Consider the following 15,613-nt stretch of genomic DNA (forward strand, 5'->3'; position numbering starts at 1 on the left):
TAATGTAATAATGGAAATGTTATGCACTGTCCAATAAATAGCACTAGCCAGTATTGCAGGTCTAGACTAAAGCCTTTGAGAGTGAGGCTTTTGTGCAGATTTTATCATGATTGTCCAGATTCAGTCAACCTTGGCTGTATGAATTGAGGAAGAGGGAAGAGAAGGGTATTATTCTTTCTTCTTCCTATTACTCTGCCAAATCCCCCTCCCCCTGCAATGGGCTCCTTTTATAGTCCCTGACTTCTAATTAAGCTTTTAAAAAAAAATGTCTGTTGCCTCCACTGCCCGCCTTGGGTTTAGACATCAGTAGGAAGCATGGCACCATTTAGTAGTGTTGATGATGTTGGATCTTTGTGTTAATAGCTTGTACGTTAGGAGTAAGCTTTATGATTCGTTACAGTATTAGAATTTTCCAGGACATGTTTGGCCTAAGCAATGAATAGGTGCCATTTCCACCAGTTCCCATACAGGTGCTCATAAATCATGCTGGTTTAATTAGTAGTTCTCAAATTTAAGATTATTTAAAAATTTAGTTTGTTTTTATAAACTCTTTCCTTGTTAGAAAGGCAACCATTGCTTTTTACTTGACTTTTTAGTTTGTTTTTGAATAGTCACTAAAAGAAAGGCTATAGAAGAGCTCTTCTTTCCTTGATGACGATACTGTACTAAGCAGTGCCCTTGTTGCAGATGGATAATGCACAGGACCTGCTTTCCTTCGGTGGCCTTCAAGTGGTGATCAATGGGCTGAATAGCACAGAGCCCTTGGTGAAGGAGTATGCTGCATTTGTGCTGGGAGCTGCTTTTTCCAGGTGAGCAACGATACAGGAGGGTGGGGGCAATGAGGAGAGATCAACCAAAGGACGTGTATGCATGCATATAAGCATACCCAATGGACACAGACACCAGGGCGGTGAGGGCATGAGGCGGGGGGGGGGGGGGGGGGCAATGGGGAGGTAAGAACACATATGTAATACCTTAATCAATAAAGAAAAATAAAGGGGGGGGGGGGGGGGAGAATGGACTTCTCATCAGCCAGGATTGTTTGGGCCCTTCAGGTGAATTCTAGCTTTACTCTTAGACGGAATGGCCCGGAAAAAGGTACACTTAAACTTATGTATATCCCTATTTCTATTTCACTCTAAACTCAAACTAGAGTAAGAGGAGTTTGCTTCTGCTCTTATTCCAAGTAGATAAGAATTTTCACCCAGGATGTCACCATTTATGATTCTCTGTTCCCCCTCATCTTATATATATGGATATTTAATGACATATTTTAGATCACATTCTCTGTTTTACTCAAAGCTAATAAAAAGTTATATCAATCATAGAGGAAGGGAGATGTACTCCCAAGAGTTGATCCTTTTGGAAGTGAAGCTACTTACATACATCTGGTAATGAATAAGTTATGAACCTGACCAAGGAGGGTCTTTTGGGGAGAAAGTGTCTTCTTCCTAGTTGTCTGGAACCAGTCAACATGCAATCAGGTTAACGGACCCTCTGAGTTGGGAGTTGTTTAAATTTTAATTAGTCTAGCTCATGCTAGAAGACTGATCTCTCCAAAGAGTTGATGCATTAAGGTATGTGGGCACCACTTTGTTATACTCACGCTAAAAATGTCAAGATGTCTTTAAGCTATCGTTGGTCTATTGGACCTATAGTTGCTTCCAGTTTTGAAAATCTCCTAAGTCCATTTGTTTCTCTAAAACAGAAACAAATATTCTGATTCTTGCTATAAGGGAATGGGTGGTGACTATTAGGGTTGTCTTGCTTGGATGCAGGGATTGTGATGTTGTAGGAAATAGGCTATTCTGAACGTCTTTACCATTGGAGACTTCGTTTTGAAAAGACTTCCTTTGCCTTTCATCCATACCTATCTTTATTTAATTAGAATCTGTCTGATGTCTTCTCATTCTGAAAAGCTTCAGCATCTTTTCTTAGTAAATTAGGGGCAAAGCAGGGAAGACCAGAAAAATTGTTCCATGAGGAGAGACTGAGAGCACTGCAGGCCTTTGTTTCTCTCATCACTAACCTGCCTTGATCTTGAAGCCCTGCTTGTTCTGTGGTTGAGTTTTTGGCAGTCAAGGCTGTGGCTTCCAAGGGACTCCATTTCCCTTGGTCTCCCAGGATGCTTGTGCATCCACTGAAAAAGTGGAGAACCTAAGTTTGTCATTGATAGCTGTGATTTCAGCCCTGGAGAGGTCCCAGGTCTTATCCTCATAAGGCTTTAGAAGCTTGAGAACTTACTGAGGCTCACTTTTTGTTTCTTAAGCCATAAAAGAACTAAATCAAACATTATTAACATCTTTTCCCAGACCCTTTTTGGAAATCTTTTTCCTAATCCCAAGTATTTCTTTCCATTTTCAATATAAACAAATGATCCTACTTGTTCCTTGCCATTGCTTCTGGAAACACATTTCTTGGGGGAAACTGTGTAGTATGTTGATGTCACGTCTTAACTAAAGGAGACTAAGTGACTTGAGAAGTATGTATTGGGCCTGCTTAGCAGGCCATAACCTTCCTGGGGGCTGTGCCAATATGTGGTATTATTAAGACTTTTCTGTGATTGTGTGAGGGTAAGACTGTATTAACATTTATGCAGTATAACTAAAATTTAAATAGAGATAAATATAAAATATTGCAGTTTATTGTTTTGGTGACAAGCATACAGCTATATTCAAAACATTCTAGCTGGGCTTTTGATGGCTCACTGGAGGGCCATTGCAGTGACAACATGGTATGGTGCCAGAGCTTTTGGAAGCCAGCAGCAGGCTGGAAATGTCAATGTTTTATGAAAGGTAAGAATATTTCTATGCAGAGAGACAGGTTTCAGTGCTCTAGTCTGATATTCATTATTTCCTTTTAATGTCCTAAGTGTTGGTTCTGCAGTTTCTTCCCTGTCCCCAGCCTATAGGTACACACAACACTACACTATACCACACACACACAATGATTGGATGAGCTTGCTCTTTGTCAAGAGGCTATTCAAGGGATGGTGAGCACATTGGAATCATGGAGTCCCCGGGTTTGGGGCTGTTATTTAGAAGTCATTCCTTCTAGTTTTCTGCTGATGGGCAAGAATACTGCTCAGTCATTCCAAACATTTGAGCAATTGGGAGGACTAGGCACATCACTTTACCTCGAGTTAGAATATCTAGTTCAAGTCCAGTTTCTACATTTTCTGCATGTTTGCCTATTGGCAAGTAATTTCACCTTTCTAATCCTTACCATTTGCATTTATTAACTAGGAAAAAAATAGGTGTCCTTTGCATTTCATAAGGTTAAGTGGATATGATATAACATATACAGTAAGTCCTGTGAAAATGCTTATAAAGCACCTGTCAGTGATAAGGGATATATAACATCATAATGCTCATCATATGTCCTTTTTATTTTGAGTTTTCACTATGAGGCAATTATTTCTTTTGTTTTTACAGTTACAAACCTTTACTTCCTTATTTTCTCTTCTGTTAAGGTGCTTAAATTCTACCCTTAGCATAACTCTTGGTGCTAATCTTACTGTTTAATGAGGGTAAGCAAATAATCTTGCTGCTTTATTTGCCTACCTGTCTTAATTGTTTAATAAGGCCTCCACACACATCTATGGATGAAGAAATCTCTTCCTTGGTGTTAAATATGAAGCGGTTATTCCAAGATCAAATAGAAAGAATTAATATAAATGTAGTTGATGTGATACTGAATGTTAAATGGTCACTGAAATAGTTTGTTCCCTTATTTAACTATTATTAATATTTATTTATGGGTTGCACACATACTCATTTTCTGCTGTTTGTTGCCCATGTATAAGGCAGGTCAAACTCTTGCATAAGAAGATAAGTGGAAATAGGAGTCTGATGCTTTTGGCAGCTTCATCTTTTTATGGTTTCTTCTTCTCTTTTTTTTTAAACTTCTTTTCATCTTCAAGTCAGTTATTTTCAGTGGCTTTTCTATGACCTGATTTCATCTCATGATGGCACCTGTGTGTGTCTGTCTGCATCTGACCTACCAGGAGTCTGTGGAGTCCCGAATAGGTCATTTGTATTTCTGTGTATAAGAAATCTCAGAAAGGCCTTGTGAATTTCAGAGGCCATGCAGCTTTCTGAAATCTGGTTTTTCTTTAACATTCTCAGCAAACTGTATGCCTCCTTTTGTTTTCTTTTTTATTCCTATATGTAACCTTGACCTTCTTATATATATATTTTATTGATTTCAGAGAGAGAGAGAGAGATAGAGAGAGAGAGAGAGAGAATGAATCACTGATTGGATGTCTCCTGTACACCCCCTACTGGGGATTGAGCCTGAAACCCAGGCATCGAAGCTCCGACGAGGAATCGAACTATGGCCTCCTGGTTCATTGATTGACCCTCAACCACTGAGCCATACCAGCTGGGCTGTAACCTTGACCTTTTAACTGTTAATGTTAAATTATCAAGAAACTGATGTGCTTACACTAGGGAGCATTGACTTTTGCTGTTCTCTTGCCCTTGCCTCAGTCACTTTTGGTGTTCTACATCCACCTTTAATAAGTCTCATTATATGAATTATTATGCAATTACATGGGCTTCTTTAGAAGGTTTTGGGTTAAATAAATCTCTTTATAAAATGAATGTCTTCCCTATTCTTGACCCTGTACCCTCTCACCCTTTTATTGACTTTCTGGTTTCCTCAGTTGTACTCTTCTCATTGAAGTTTTTTTGTTTGTTTGTTTGTTTTTTAGTTAGACCAACAGCTTTATTTAAAAAGTGAAGACAAAATAAATTAAGTAAGTAAATAAAAAAGAGGACAGAAAAGTTTCCCTACTCCCATTCTTGTCACATCGGCCTCAGGCTTGGGGCATCCGGGCGTCCTGCAGCCCAAGAGCCTCACTGAAGTTTTACCGACTCATTTTTAACCATTCAACCATTGTCCTGTCTTCATCTATTGGCTTCCAATTTCCAGATTTCTTTCTTGACATACACAGCAAATTTCAGTGCTCATCTGTCTTTCCTGGTGAGTTTACTGGGGTCAACATTCTCAACATTGTCTTTATCTTTACTTCTGTGATCCACTAGATATCTTAAAACTCGCTTCCCATTTTTTCCAACATCTCATGTTGTCACCTCCATTGTCTCTTCACATTTTTTTCTCTCCTGTTAAACATGGGTTTTGTCCTTATTGTGACCTCCAGAATCTGCACATCTTTCTGTTTTCCCTTCACCATCAGTACTTCTCACTCTCTTCCCTCTCTTTAGGCTCCTTCCTCTTAGCCTATAAGTGTTCTCAGTTACCTCTCCACTGACCCCTGTGCCACCATTAACTTATTAATCCAATTGCGTCTAACCTGACAACCTCTACTTTCCTTTCCTTCCAAACTTCTTGAAAGGGTAGACAAAAGGGGATCCAAATAAGCGCACATGAGTGTTATGTTCCTGCCATCCCTGAACATTTTCAAGAGTATTTTGGAATCATTGACATCTCTGTAGCAGTCTATAGTGTCAACCACTGCTTTCTTTTGGAAATTTTACTTTTTGGCTGCCACAGGATTGTAGTCCCTATATATCAGTAATTAATTACTCCCTCTTCTTTTCCTTTATGGCAACACCATCTTCTTACTATCTCCTAATTATAGCTATTCACCAAGATTTTTCTGGCCTAGTCTTCTTTCTCTATTTTCTCTGCCAGTCCTACCTTTTCCCATGGTTTCAAATACTACCTCATTGTGGGTTGAAGTCCAGCTCTTCTCCTCAGGTTTCATCCTCCATTTCCACCAGACTAATTGCACCTCAAAGTAAGGATAAGAAAATGGAATTCATTTTTGTCTCTTTCACAAACTAGATTTTTCCTCCCACGTTCTCTTTTTTTATCTATTCTTGGCAGTATGATTGTCGTAGTTACCCAGGCTTGAAACTTCTGAGTGATATTTGAGTCTTCTTTCCCCTTATTTAGTTGGTGAATGAATCCTGTGGAGTTTTATTTCCTCTGTTGGTATCTACTAAACAACTTTTTTAAAAATAAAAATCTATTTTAAGGAATTTTGATATTATGAGGGAAGCAGTGTGTTCAGGGAGGGGATTCCCTCTCCTGCTAGGAAATGAGCCATCAATAGTCTAAAGTAAGCATAGTAATCCCATTCTCCATGGAAATAGATTGACTTAGAGATGGGCATGTGACCCAGTTCTGATCAATGAGACATAAAGAGATGTTTGCTGGGAAGGATTTTGTCCTCTTATAATAAGGTAAGGAGACCCTACCTACTCTTCCTGCCTTGTTATAGTTGTCTTGGAGCTACAGCAGTCGGCTTATACCACTGAAGTGAATAGCACAAGGATAAAAAGCCTTCATGCTGAGGAGCGTAATAGAGAGTAAAGACCGAAGGAGACTAGGTCCTTTATGATATAGTTTAGCCACTATCCTGATTTTGGAACCATCTACTTCTAGACGTTTGTAAGAGAAAATTAAATGTGTGCTTTTAATTATTAATTTATTTTTAAAAATATTGTATTGATTTTTTACAGAGAGGAAGGGAGAGGGATAGAGAGTTAGAAACATCAATGAAAGAGAAACATTGATCAGCTGCCTCCTGCACACCCCCTCCTGTGGATGTGCCCGCAACCCATGTACATGTCCTTGACTGGAATCGAATCTGGGACCTTTCAGTCCACAGGCCGACGCTCTATCCACTGAGCCAAACCGGTTAGGGCTAAATGTGTGCTTTTTAAAAAACAGTGTCATTACTTTGTTACTTGCAACTGAATATAGAAGGCTAGAGATTGGGATGAGGTCAGATATTTTAGATGCCAGCATTTGAATAAACGTTCAAATGTGACCTCTAGGACTAGTTCTGACTTCTTGACTCCAGGAGCTAAATTTCCACACTCCTGCCCTGGCCAGTTGATTGGAGTGTCATCCCATACACCAGCCGTGGGCAAACTACGGCCCGCAGGCCGGATCTGGCCCTTTTGAAATGAATAAAACTAAAAAAAAAAAAAAAAAAGACCGTACCCTTTTATGTAATGATGTTTACTTTGAATTTGTATTAGTTCACACAAACACTCCATCCATGCTTTTGTTCCTGCCCTCTGGTCCAGTTTAAGAACCCATTGTGGCCCTCGAGTCAAAAAGTTTGCCCACCCCTGCCATACACCAAAAGGTTGTGGGTTTGATTCCCAGTCAGGGCACATACCTAGGTTGCAGGTTTGATCCCCAGTCAAGGCACATACAGCAGCAACCGATCAATGTTTCCCACATCAGTGTTTCTCTCTCTGTGTCTCTCCCTGCCCTCTTTCTAAAAATAAATAAAAACATATCCTCAAGTGAGCATAAAAAATTCTTTTTTACACTTCTTCAGTAAGAGGGGAGATGCTCAAACCATTTATTTTTATTTTTTAAAATATATTTTTATTGATTTCAGAGAGGAAGGGAGAGGGAGAGAGAGATAGAAACATCCTATATAATAAAAGCCTAATATGCTGATTGTCCAACTGTTCATTCGACCATTTGACCAGTTGCTATGATGTGCACTGACTACCAGGGGGCAGATGCTCCATCCAGTAGGTTAGCTTGCTGCTGGGGTCCGGCCGATCAGGACTTGGCGAGATGGGCTGGACACGCCCTGGAGCCCTTACACGGTCCCTTCCAGGCCCCGATCATGCACCAGTGGGGTCCCTCAGCCTGGCCTGCACCCTATTGCAATCCGGGACCCCTCGGGGGATGTCAGAGAGCCAGTTTCAGCCTTATCCCCGCAGGCCAGGCCGAGGGACCCCACCAGTGCACGAATCTGTGCACTGGGCCTCTAGTCTGTGATAAAAGAGAATCACTGATTGGCTACCTCCTGCATGCCCCCTACTGGGGATCGAGCCTGCAACCTGGGCATGTGCCCTTGACCAGAAATCGAACCTAGGACCTTCAGTCCATAGGCCGATGCTCTATCCACTGAGCCAAACCAGCTAGGGCTGCTCAAACCCTTTTGTATCTATTAAATTGATTAGCATATTAACCAAGATTGGCCATAGCTGTAGCTCTTAAAGCTACATTCAAAGTCTTATTTCTTTTTTCTAATGGCAATTAATGACAAATGGAAAATGAACTCTAAGCCTGACCAGTGACCCTGAGTATTATAGAAACCAAGACTTCATTTTGGGGAAATAGGTATCCCTTTGCTTAACTTGTCCCTTTAGCATTTTTAAAAAAATTCTATCTTTGTGATGTGCTCCTGCCTCCTCCACATCCTCTGTGTGGTTGCCATCAGATTTTTTGTTGTTATTCACTACCTCGTTCTTAATTTCTTCCCTGGATAACTCCAGTCAGAAAAGTTCTTTCCTTTCAAATTCATTAGCTATTGTTGTTTGGACTCCTAAACTAACTCTTTAATATATGCAGTTCTCTGTGTATGCCAGGTCTTTTCTCTGTGTCTCCCCTCTCTCCCCAGCCCCCCAAAAAGTGAAAGCTTCATGAGAATGGAAACTGGTACCTAAGTCTACCCACAGCAGCTTAAAGCATTTCAGGGTACAAACTAAATGGCCTAACACAAAAGGTAAAATCACCAGAAATTGGTGAGAGGAATGAAGTCACTAAGAGCAGGGAAGCCTTTTCTTTTTCTCTTCTATTTTGTTTGATTTTTAAAATAATGCGTATGGATTGTTTAAAATTTAATTACAAATATAAGTAATGAAACAAAACAGAACTGGGAGATTTCTGTATCTAGCAAATGGTGGTTTACATTTCCCAAGAAGCATTCTTGGTTCAGAATATCTGAAGATAACTGGATTAAATATTTAAACATTTCTTTAAATGCTCAATTCAGCTGACAAACTGTAGGGCCACTGCTTTGCATAACTAATGGGGAAATAAATAACATCATATTCTTTATACGGTGGCCCTGCAAGAAAGAGAGAGAAGGCTTAAAGACAAATATAACGGAAAGCACAAATCCTAAGAGATATGGAACACGGAAACTTACAGCTGTTCTGGGGACATTTGCCATTCCCTAGTGGCCAAGAGCTTTTGGTTTTAACAGGCTTTGTAACTTGGGGGACAGGAGACAAAGCCTACAGCCCGTGAAAGGGAAAATTAGGAAGATGAAAATCTCCTACTCAAAAGGAGATATTAAGGCAATTTGGCTTTGAATAGAAGGGAGAGAAATTCTCCAGAAAATTCTTTACCCAGTACAGCCCTAAAGTGCATTTAGGCTGGAAAATAATATTCCTTTTGTGGCCTGAAAATATTCAACCTGAGAATTTAGTCTAAAGTGGTCTCGATAAATAATAAACTGGAAAAAATGTTTACAACGTATATTAGCAACATAGTATTAATATTACTAATATATATAAAGAACACCTAAAAATAGACAAGAAACATACTAATAACCCTGTAGAAAAATGGGGTAGATACACACAACTTATAGAATAAAAGAAATGTAAATGACTTAACCATGTGAAAAAATGCTCAACCTCATTCATAAGATAAAGACCAATTAAAACTACAGTGAAATACTGTTTCTCACCTATCATATTGTCAGAAGTCCAAAATTTGATAGCTTCTCTTTTGGTTTGTGGTTACCATGTCCTCCATATATACCAAGCTATATTTATAGCCGTCTGTTTAAAGTTGATGATCACTTAAGTTTGAACACATTCTAAAATCACTACCATTTTTAGTCACCCCCTCCATGTTTCGGTCATTTGTTTACTTCTTTTGCGTGTGTGTGTGTGTGTGTGTGTGTGTGTATTTCTTAATTTAGTGTTGTAGTTATACATGATCTTTCTACTTTTGCCTTTTAACCTTTGTACCAGCTTTATTGTTTGTTGATCCGCTGCTTTTATTATGTTTGCCTTTGTCATATAGTTTTTTTCTCTGTGATATTTTCTTATTCATATTTTTATCCTTTTTTTTTTTAAGTTAGAGAATTTTTTTTTTTATTGATTTTTTACAGAGAGGAAGGGAGAGGGATAGAGAGTCAGAAACATGGATGAGAGAGAAACATCGATCAGCTGCCTCCTGCACACCTCCCACTGGGGATGTGCCCGCAACCAAGGTACATGCCCTTCACCGGAATCGAACCTGGGACCTTTCAGTCCACAGGCCGACGCTCTATCCACTGAGCCAAACCGGTCAGGGCTATCTTTTTCTTTTTAAAAAGTGGTGATAAGCCCAGCCAGGGTGGCTCAGTGGTTGAGAGTTGACCCATGAACCAAGAGGTTACTAGTTTGATTCCTGGTCAGGGCACATGCCCGGGTTGTGGCTTGACCTCCAGTAGGTGGTGTGCAAGGGGGCACCAATTGATGATGTTTCTCTTGCATAGATGTTTCTATCTCTCTATCCCTCTCCTTCCTATCTCTTTAAAAATTAATTAAAAAATGTATTTTTTAAAAAGTGGTGATAAACTCGTTCAGCCCTTTCTTATCTGGGTAGTGCTTTATCTCTCTTTCAATTCTAAATGATAGCCTTTACAGGGTAGAGTAATCTTAGTTGCAGGTCTTTGCTTTTCATCACTTTGAATATTTTATGCCATTCCCTTCTGGCCTGCAAAGTTTCTTATGAAAAATCATCTGATAGTCTTATGGGAGCTCCCTTTTACAAAATGAATTGCTTTTCTTTTGCTACTTTTAAGGGTCTCTCTCTGTCTTTAACTTTTGGTAGTTTAACTATGATGTGTCTTGCTGTGGGCCTCTTTGGGTTCATTGTTTGGGAGTCTATATGTTTCTTGGATCTGTTTGTCTGTTTCCTTCACCAGGTTAGGGATGTTTTCAGTCATCATTTCTTCAAATAGGTTTTTAGTCTCTTGCTCTCTCTCTTCTCCTTCTGGCACCCCTATGATTCAAAGGTTGGTATGCTTGCTGTTGTCCCAGAGGTTTTTTAAATTATTCCTATTTTTAATATATATTTTTTTCTTTTTGATGTTCTGATTGGGTGTTTTCCACTATCTTGTCTTCCACACCACTGATTCCATTCTCTGCTTCATCTACTCTGATGCTGAATGTCTCTAATGTATTCTTTATTTCAGTTATTTTATTCTTCATTTCTGACTTGTTCCTTTTTAGGCCCAGTCAGACGGGGCAAGCATTTTTCAAACTCTTCTGATCTGATTCATTTTTCAGAATATTCAAACCCTTTCTAAGTAGTTTCTCTATGAAATTGAAGTCATACGGTCATAGATGGGGAACCTTCTCCTGTCATACTTTCTCTCTTCAATCCTTGTCATCAAGTACTTCTTAGTGTTTTGCTTATTGAATTCTGATCAGTTAGAAATGTTCTCTCCCAGCCTTTCTTCTCTGCTAACAGTAGTCCATTATTTAAAGAGGAGAATCCATAAAGGGTAGGAGGAGGGCAGTAATTGAAAGGTAGCAGGAAATATCAGCCCTGTTCCCCTCTGATGACAGCCATGTGTTGTAGTCTATGCTGGGTAATGTCTGGTGGGGAGTCTTGGAGCTTTTTCAGGAAGTTGGCTGCATCCCATTATCTCAGAATTCGTGTGAGTGTTTAACAAACAGCATTGGATAAAAGGCTGTCATGTGGCTGTGGAAAAGATTTCCTTTTATTGCACAATTCATAATCCCTTTGTTTTAGAGAAATCTCTAAGACTGACTTCCCAGGCTACCTACCAGCCCCCACTGCATTTCATTTGCATATACAGCTCTGAGGTTTAAAGCTAATTTATTTCTATCTCGTTTCAGCTTTTATACTGCATTTAATCAGTTGCTTTGGTCCCACTGTTACCTCCGGCAGGCTTGCTGGGAAAGGATTATAGGTGGGTCCTGGTGTCCTAGACTCATGCATAGCATCTGGCCAACATGCCAGAATGCTGAATGTCTCAGAGGCTTCCTGCTCTGTGACTGCAAGCTCAGGGTAGTTGAGGCTGTCATAGAGTCATTCCTTTGCAGAGCACCCAGAAAATGGGAAGGATATAGAGGGCCAAAGGCTCTTTTAAAAAGCCAGCTGGATGCCCTAGCTGGCTTGGCTCAGTAGATAGGGCATCAGCCTGCAGACTGAAGGGTCCCAGGTTCGGTTCCAGCCAAGGGCACATGCCTGGGTTGCGGGCTCGATCCCCAGTGTGGGGTGTGCAGGAGGCATTCTCTCTCATCATTGATGTTTCTATCTCTCTCTCTCCTTCTCCCTTCCTCTCTGAAATCAATAAAGAAATATATTTTTTAAACAAAAGCCAGCTGGAAAGTGTATGAAAAATAAAATGCAAGTCACATGGCCAAATCCCAGGAGTCCTCCCCAAGTTACTTTTTGTGGTTAGATAATTTCAGTTCTCATGTCAAGGAGTTGAGGATAAAGGCTGCCCCAGTAGGGTTTCTGGTTAACATTGAAATTGGAGTACTGGAGGGCAACCTGAGAGACTTTGCCTCACAGTGGTCGCTCTGGTATCTTTATTCTGAGTGAGTGTTTTTTATAATCCTCATTGTCTTTGGGGTGAGCTTATGTCCACATTGGGGTGGGCACTAAGATTCAAAGAGAAGCAAAGGCTAAGCAGAATGTGGGCCCAGCCCTAACCGATTTGGCTCAGTGGATAGAGCATCGGCCTGCGGACTCAAGGGTCCCAGGTTCGATTCCGGTCAAGGGCATGTACCTTGGTTGCGGGCACATCCCCAGTAGGGGGTGTGCAGGAGGCAGCTGGTCGATGTTTCTCTCTCATCCATGTTTCTAACTCTCTATCCCTCTCCCTTTCTCTTTGTAAAAAATCAATAAAATATATTAAAAAAAAAAAAAAAAAAGAAGAATGTGGGCCCAGTAGTGAACTTACTGGGTAGTTCTTAACCAGGGAGAGAGGACAGGAAGAGGCAAGCCCTGGCGCATACCGGTGGCATTTAACATGAAATTCCTGTTGCCCAGATGCTTTTGCCAAAAAGCTATGGACAGTGATCAGTAGTTGAATTCCCCTCAGTGCCTCTGTTGAAGTGATTTGTTCAAGACCACAGAGCCAGCTCGTTGGCAGCCAGAATGAGAAGATGAGTCAGAAGCTCTGATTTTTCAGGCTAATATATGGCCTACAGGTAGCATTTCCTGCCCAGTCAGAGAACTTCTGGGATCTGGAACAACGTGCTCCTGCAAAATTCGGATAAAGCCCCCCTCTCCAGCCCTATAAGACAAAATGAACTTTACCTTAATTGAGCTACAGTTTTACTTTTTTGCAAAGGTGAGAAACTGTTGGGGGGCTTATCAAGCTAGATGAGGTGATGCCTGGGTGCTAGCTGGGGCAATGGGTGTCTTATACAAAGCTGTCCAACCTGCCTGTCCTCCCTCCCTTTACTTTTTTCTTCCCCTCTCTTCTTTGTTACTACAGCCCGTCTCCAGATATTCATAATGACCATCTCTTGGTATGGCTAATCTTGGCCTTGTGTTCTTGAAGTCTGAACCCAAAGATTCACTAAAATTGCATGGCTAAGAGAGTATAAGATTCTAGTTTTCCCTATGGAATGTGACCATACTTCTCTGTAATATATTGGTAAATTTTTAGATTAGTGTTTGTGATTTTATTTACTTAAATTTAAATTTTATGTCTTTAACTCTGATTTGATAATATATTCATACTAGAGGCCCGGTGCATGGTATTGGTGCACTGGTGGTGGTGGGGGCGTGACCTGCAGGGATTGGCCAGCTGTGGGAGCACCACTCACCCAATCAGCTGAGCGGCTGTGGACCCGCTGCGGGAGCAACCACTCATCCTAGTCAGCCAAGCGGTGCTCCCACTGTGGGAGCGCACTGACCACCAGGGGGCAGCTCCTGCGTTGAGTGTCTGCCCCCTGGTGGTCAGTGTGCATCATAGTGACTGGTCAACCGATTGTTCTGGTCGTTCCGCTGTTCGGTCGCTGGGCTTTTATTATATAGGATGGTTCAAAATTCAAAGGTCACAAAAGGTCCATAGTAAAAACACTCCATCCCTGTGCTGTCCAGCTTCCCTCCCTCAAGACAGCCAATGTTGCCAGTGTCTTCTAGAGTTTCATACATATTTAAGCACATACACCTATATAGTGTTTTCCCCCTACTTTTACACAAAGTGTAGGTTACTACATATATAATCCTACAATTTGCTTTTTCTATTTAACAATATATCTTGGTTATCACTATTAGTTCATAAAGAGCTTCTTAGGAGGTGACTTATTTTTAACAAATACAGAATGACTCAGGTGGAAGCTTTTGGAGTAATATGTGCATTGACCAATGTTTAAGAATGACAGTGCTCTAATTAATCAGAATTAGGCAAAAGTTATTGTTTACATTAAGGATATTTTTTATTGTTGTGTCTAAGAAGTGATTACTGATAGGTTTTCAGAGCCACTATGACTCACAAAGCATCTTTGATAATAAGTTTGGAATGACTGTGTCATTCACTTTGTTTGGGAGTTTGTGCAAGTCATGATTTTAGTTTAAAACTGTTAAGGCGATAAAGCAGTCACATATTGGGTCTCCTTGACTGCAGTGTCTCCCCTGCACAGTGTTAGGGCCATTTTGTAATAATCAGGTGTAGAGAGCTGTGCTGGATATACCATGGCCACTAGGCACTTTGGACTCTGGAATGACCAGATGGTTTGTCTTTGCAACTATAGAAAGTAAAAATAAAAAGTTTGACTAAATACCTGCTGAAAAGTTAGAAATGCTTCCAGACTGACTGATTGGGCTATGGCCCTTTCATGCCCTTGTTCTTAGTTAAGAGCCAATCCCAGAGGGATGGGGGATCAGTTAGGGGTGGGTGAGAGTGTTTCATCTTGAGTTTTTGCCAAGGCAGCCACTTTAATGCTTCTGGGAGAGCCTGGCTATTTACAGAAGACAAAAAACACATTTCTTGCCCTTTGGTGGTAGTTGTGGTGGGATGTTGTGAGGGCTTAAAATCCTTAGGACCAGCTTAAGACATAATGGTGCCTGTCCTCCCCCATCTCCTCTCCACAAATAGATAATTCAAAATAAAATAATTTCAAATTTTAAATTTTCCACTAGCCCCAGGATGGGTAACTAGTTAAATTTTTTTAAATATTTTTTTATTGATTTCAGAGAGGAAGAGAGAGAGAGAGAGAGATAGAAACATCAATGATGAGAGAGAATCATTGATTGGCTGCCCCCTGCGTGCTCCCACTGGGGATCGAGTCCATAACCCCGGCATGTGCCCTTGACCGGAATTGAACCCAGGACAGTTCAGTCTACAGGCCGACGCTCTATCCACTGAGCCAAACCAGCCAGGGCTAGATTTTTTTAAAAAAAATGTGTTAAATATCAAATTGACTCAAATTTTTTTTCCCTTGTGTTTTCTTTTCTTATTTTTTGAGTACCCGTGCTTTGCTGATGCCCAAGGACAAATTGAGTGTCTCTGTTGTATGATCCAACATTGAGAGATTCTAGTTCTCCAGAGGAGCTGCCCTCTTCCTAGGATTTGGGTGGCAGGAATTATTTCAGACTATGAAGAATTTTGAAGTTTTTAAAAATATTCTTTTGTTTATTTAATAATATCTTTATCCAGACTGAACACTAAAATAGCTTTGAAATTTTCTTCCAAGAAATCATTTTCTTTTTGAGTGCTCCATGAAGAAATCAGTCTTAATTTCAGTTCAACTAGTGTGTAAAAACACACAGTGAGTGATTATTAGTCCCCGAAGGAGACAAGACAGATGGAGCCCAGAATGGAATTGGCTTTATGATTAAT

The 15,613-nt window shown here is 40.4% G+C and overlaps 1 protein-coding gene across 2 annotated transcripts in view; it reads left to right on the top strand.

The window, feature by feature from the left end:
• Positions 1-15,613, top strand: part of SIL1 (SIL1 nucleotide exchange factor) — a 214,986-nt gene that overhangs the window by 157,019 nt on the left and 42,354 nt on the right. For both annotated transcript variants that reach the window (XM_070414888.1, XM_070414889.1), the window contains exon 7: positions 688-809. In XM_070414888.1, the coding sequence (XP_070270989.1) occupies positions 688-809 (122 nt within the window). The remainder of the gene's footprint in view (positions 1-687; positions 810-15,613) is intronic.

The sequence above is a fragment of the Myotis yumanensis genome, unplaced genomic scaffold, assembly GCF_028538775.1.
Source record: "Myotis yumanensis isolate MYYU_CA2020_CCGP unplaced genomic scaffold, mMyoYum1.0.hap1 SCAF_5, whole genome shotgun sequence".
In the NCBI taxonomy this organism is placed as follows: domain Eukaryota; kingdom Metazoa; phylum Chordata; class Mammalia; order Chiroptera; family Vespertilionidae; genus Myotis; species Myotis yumanensis.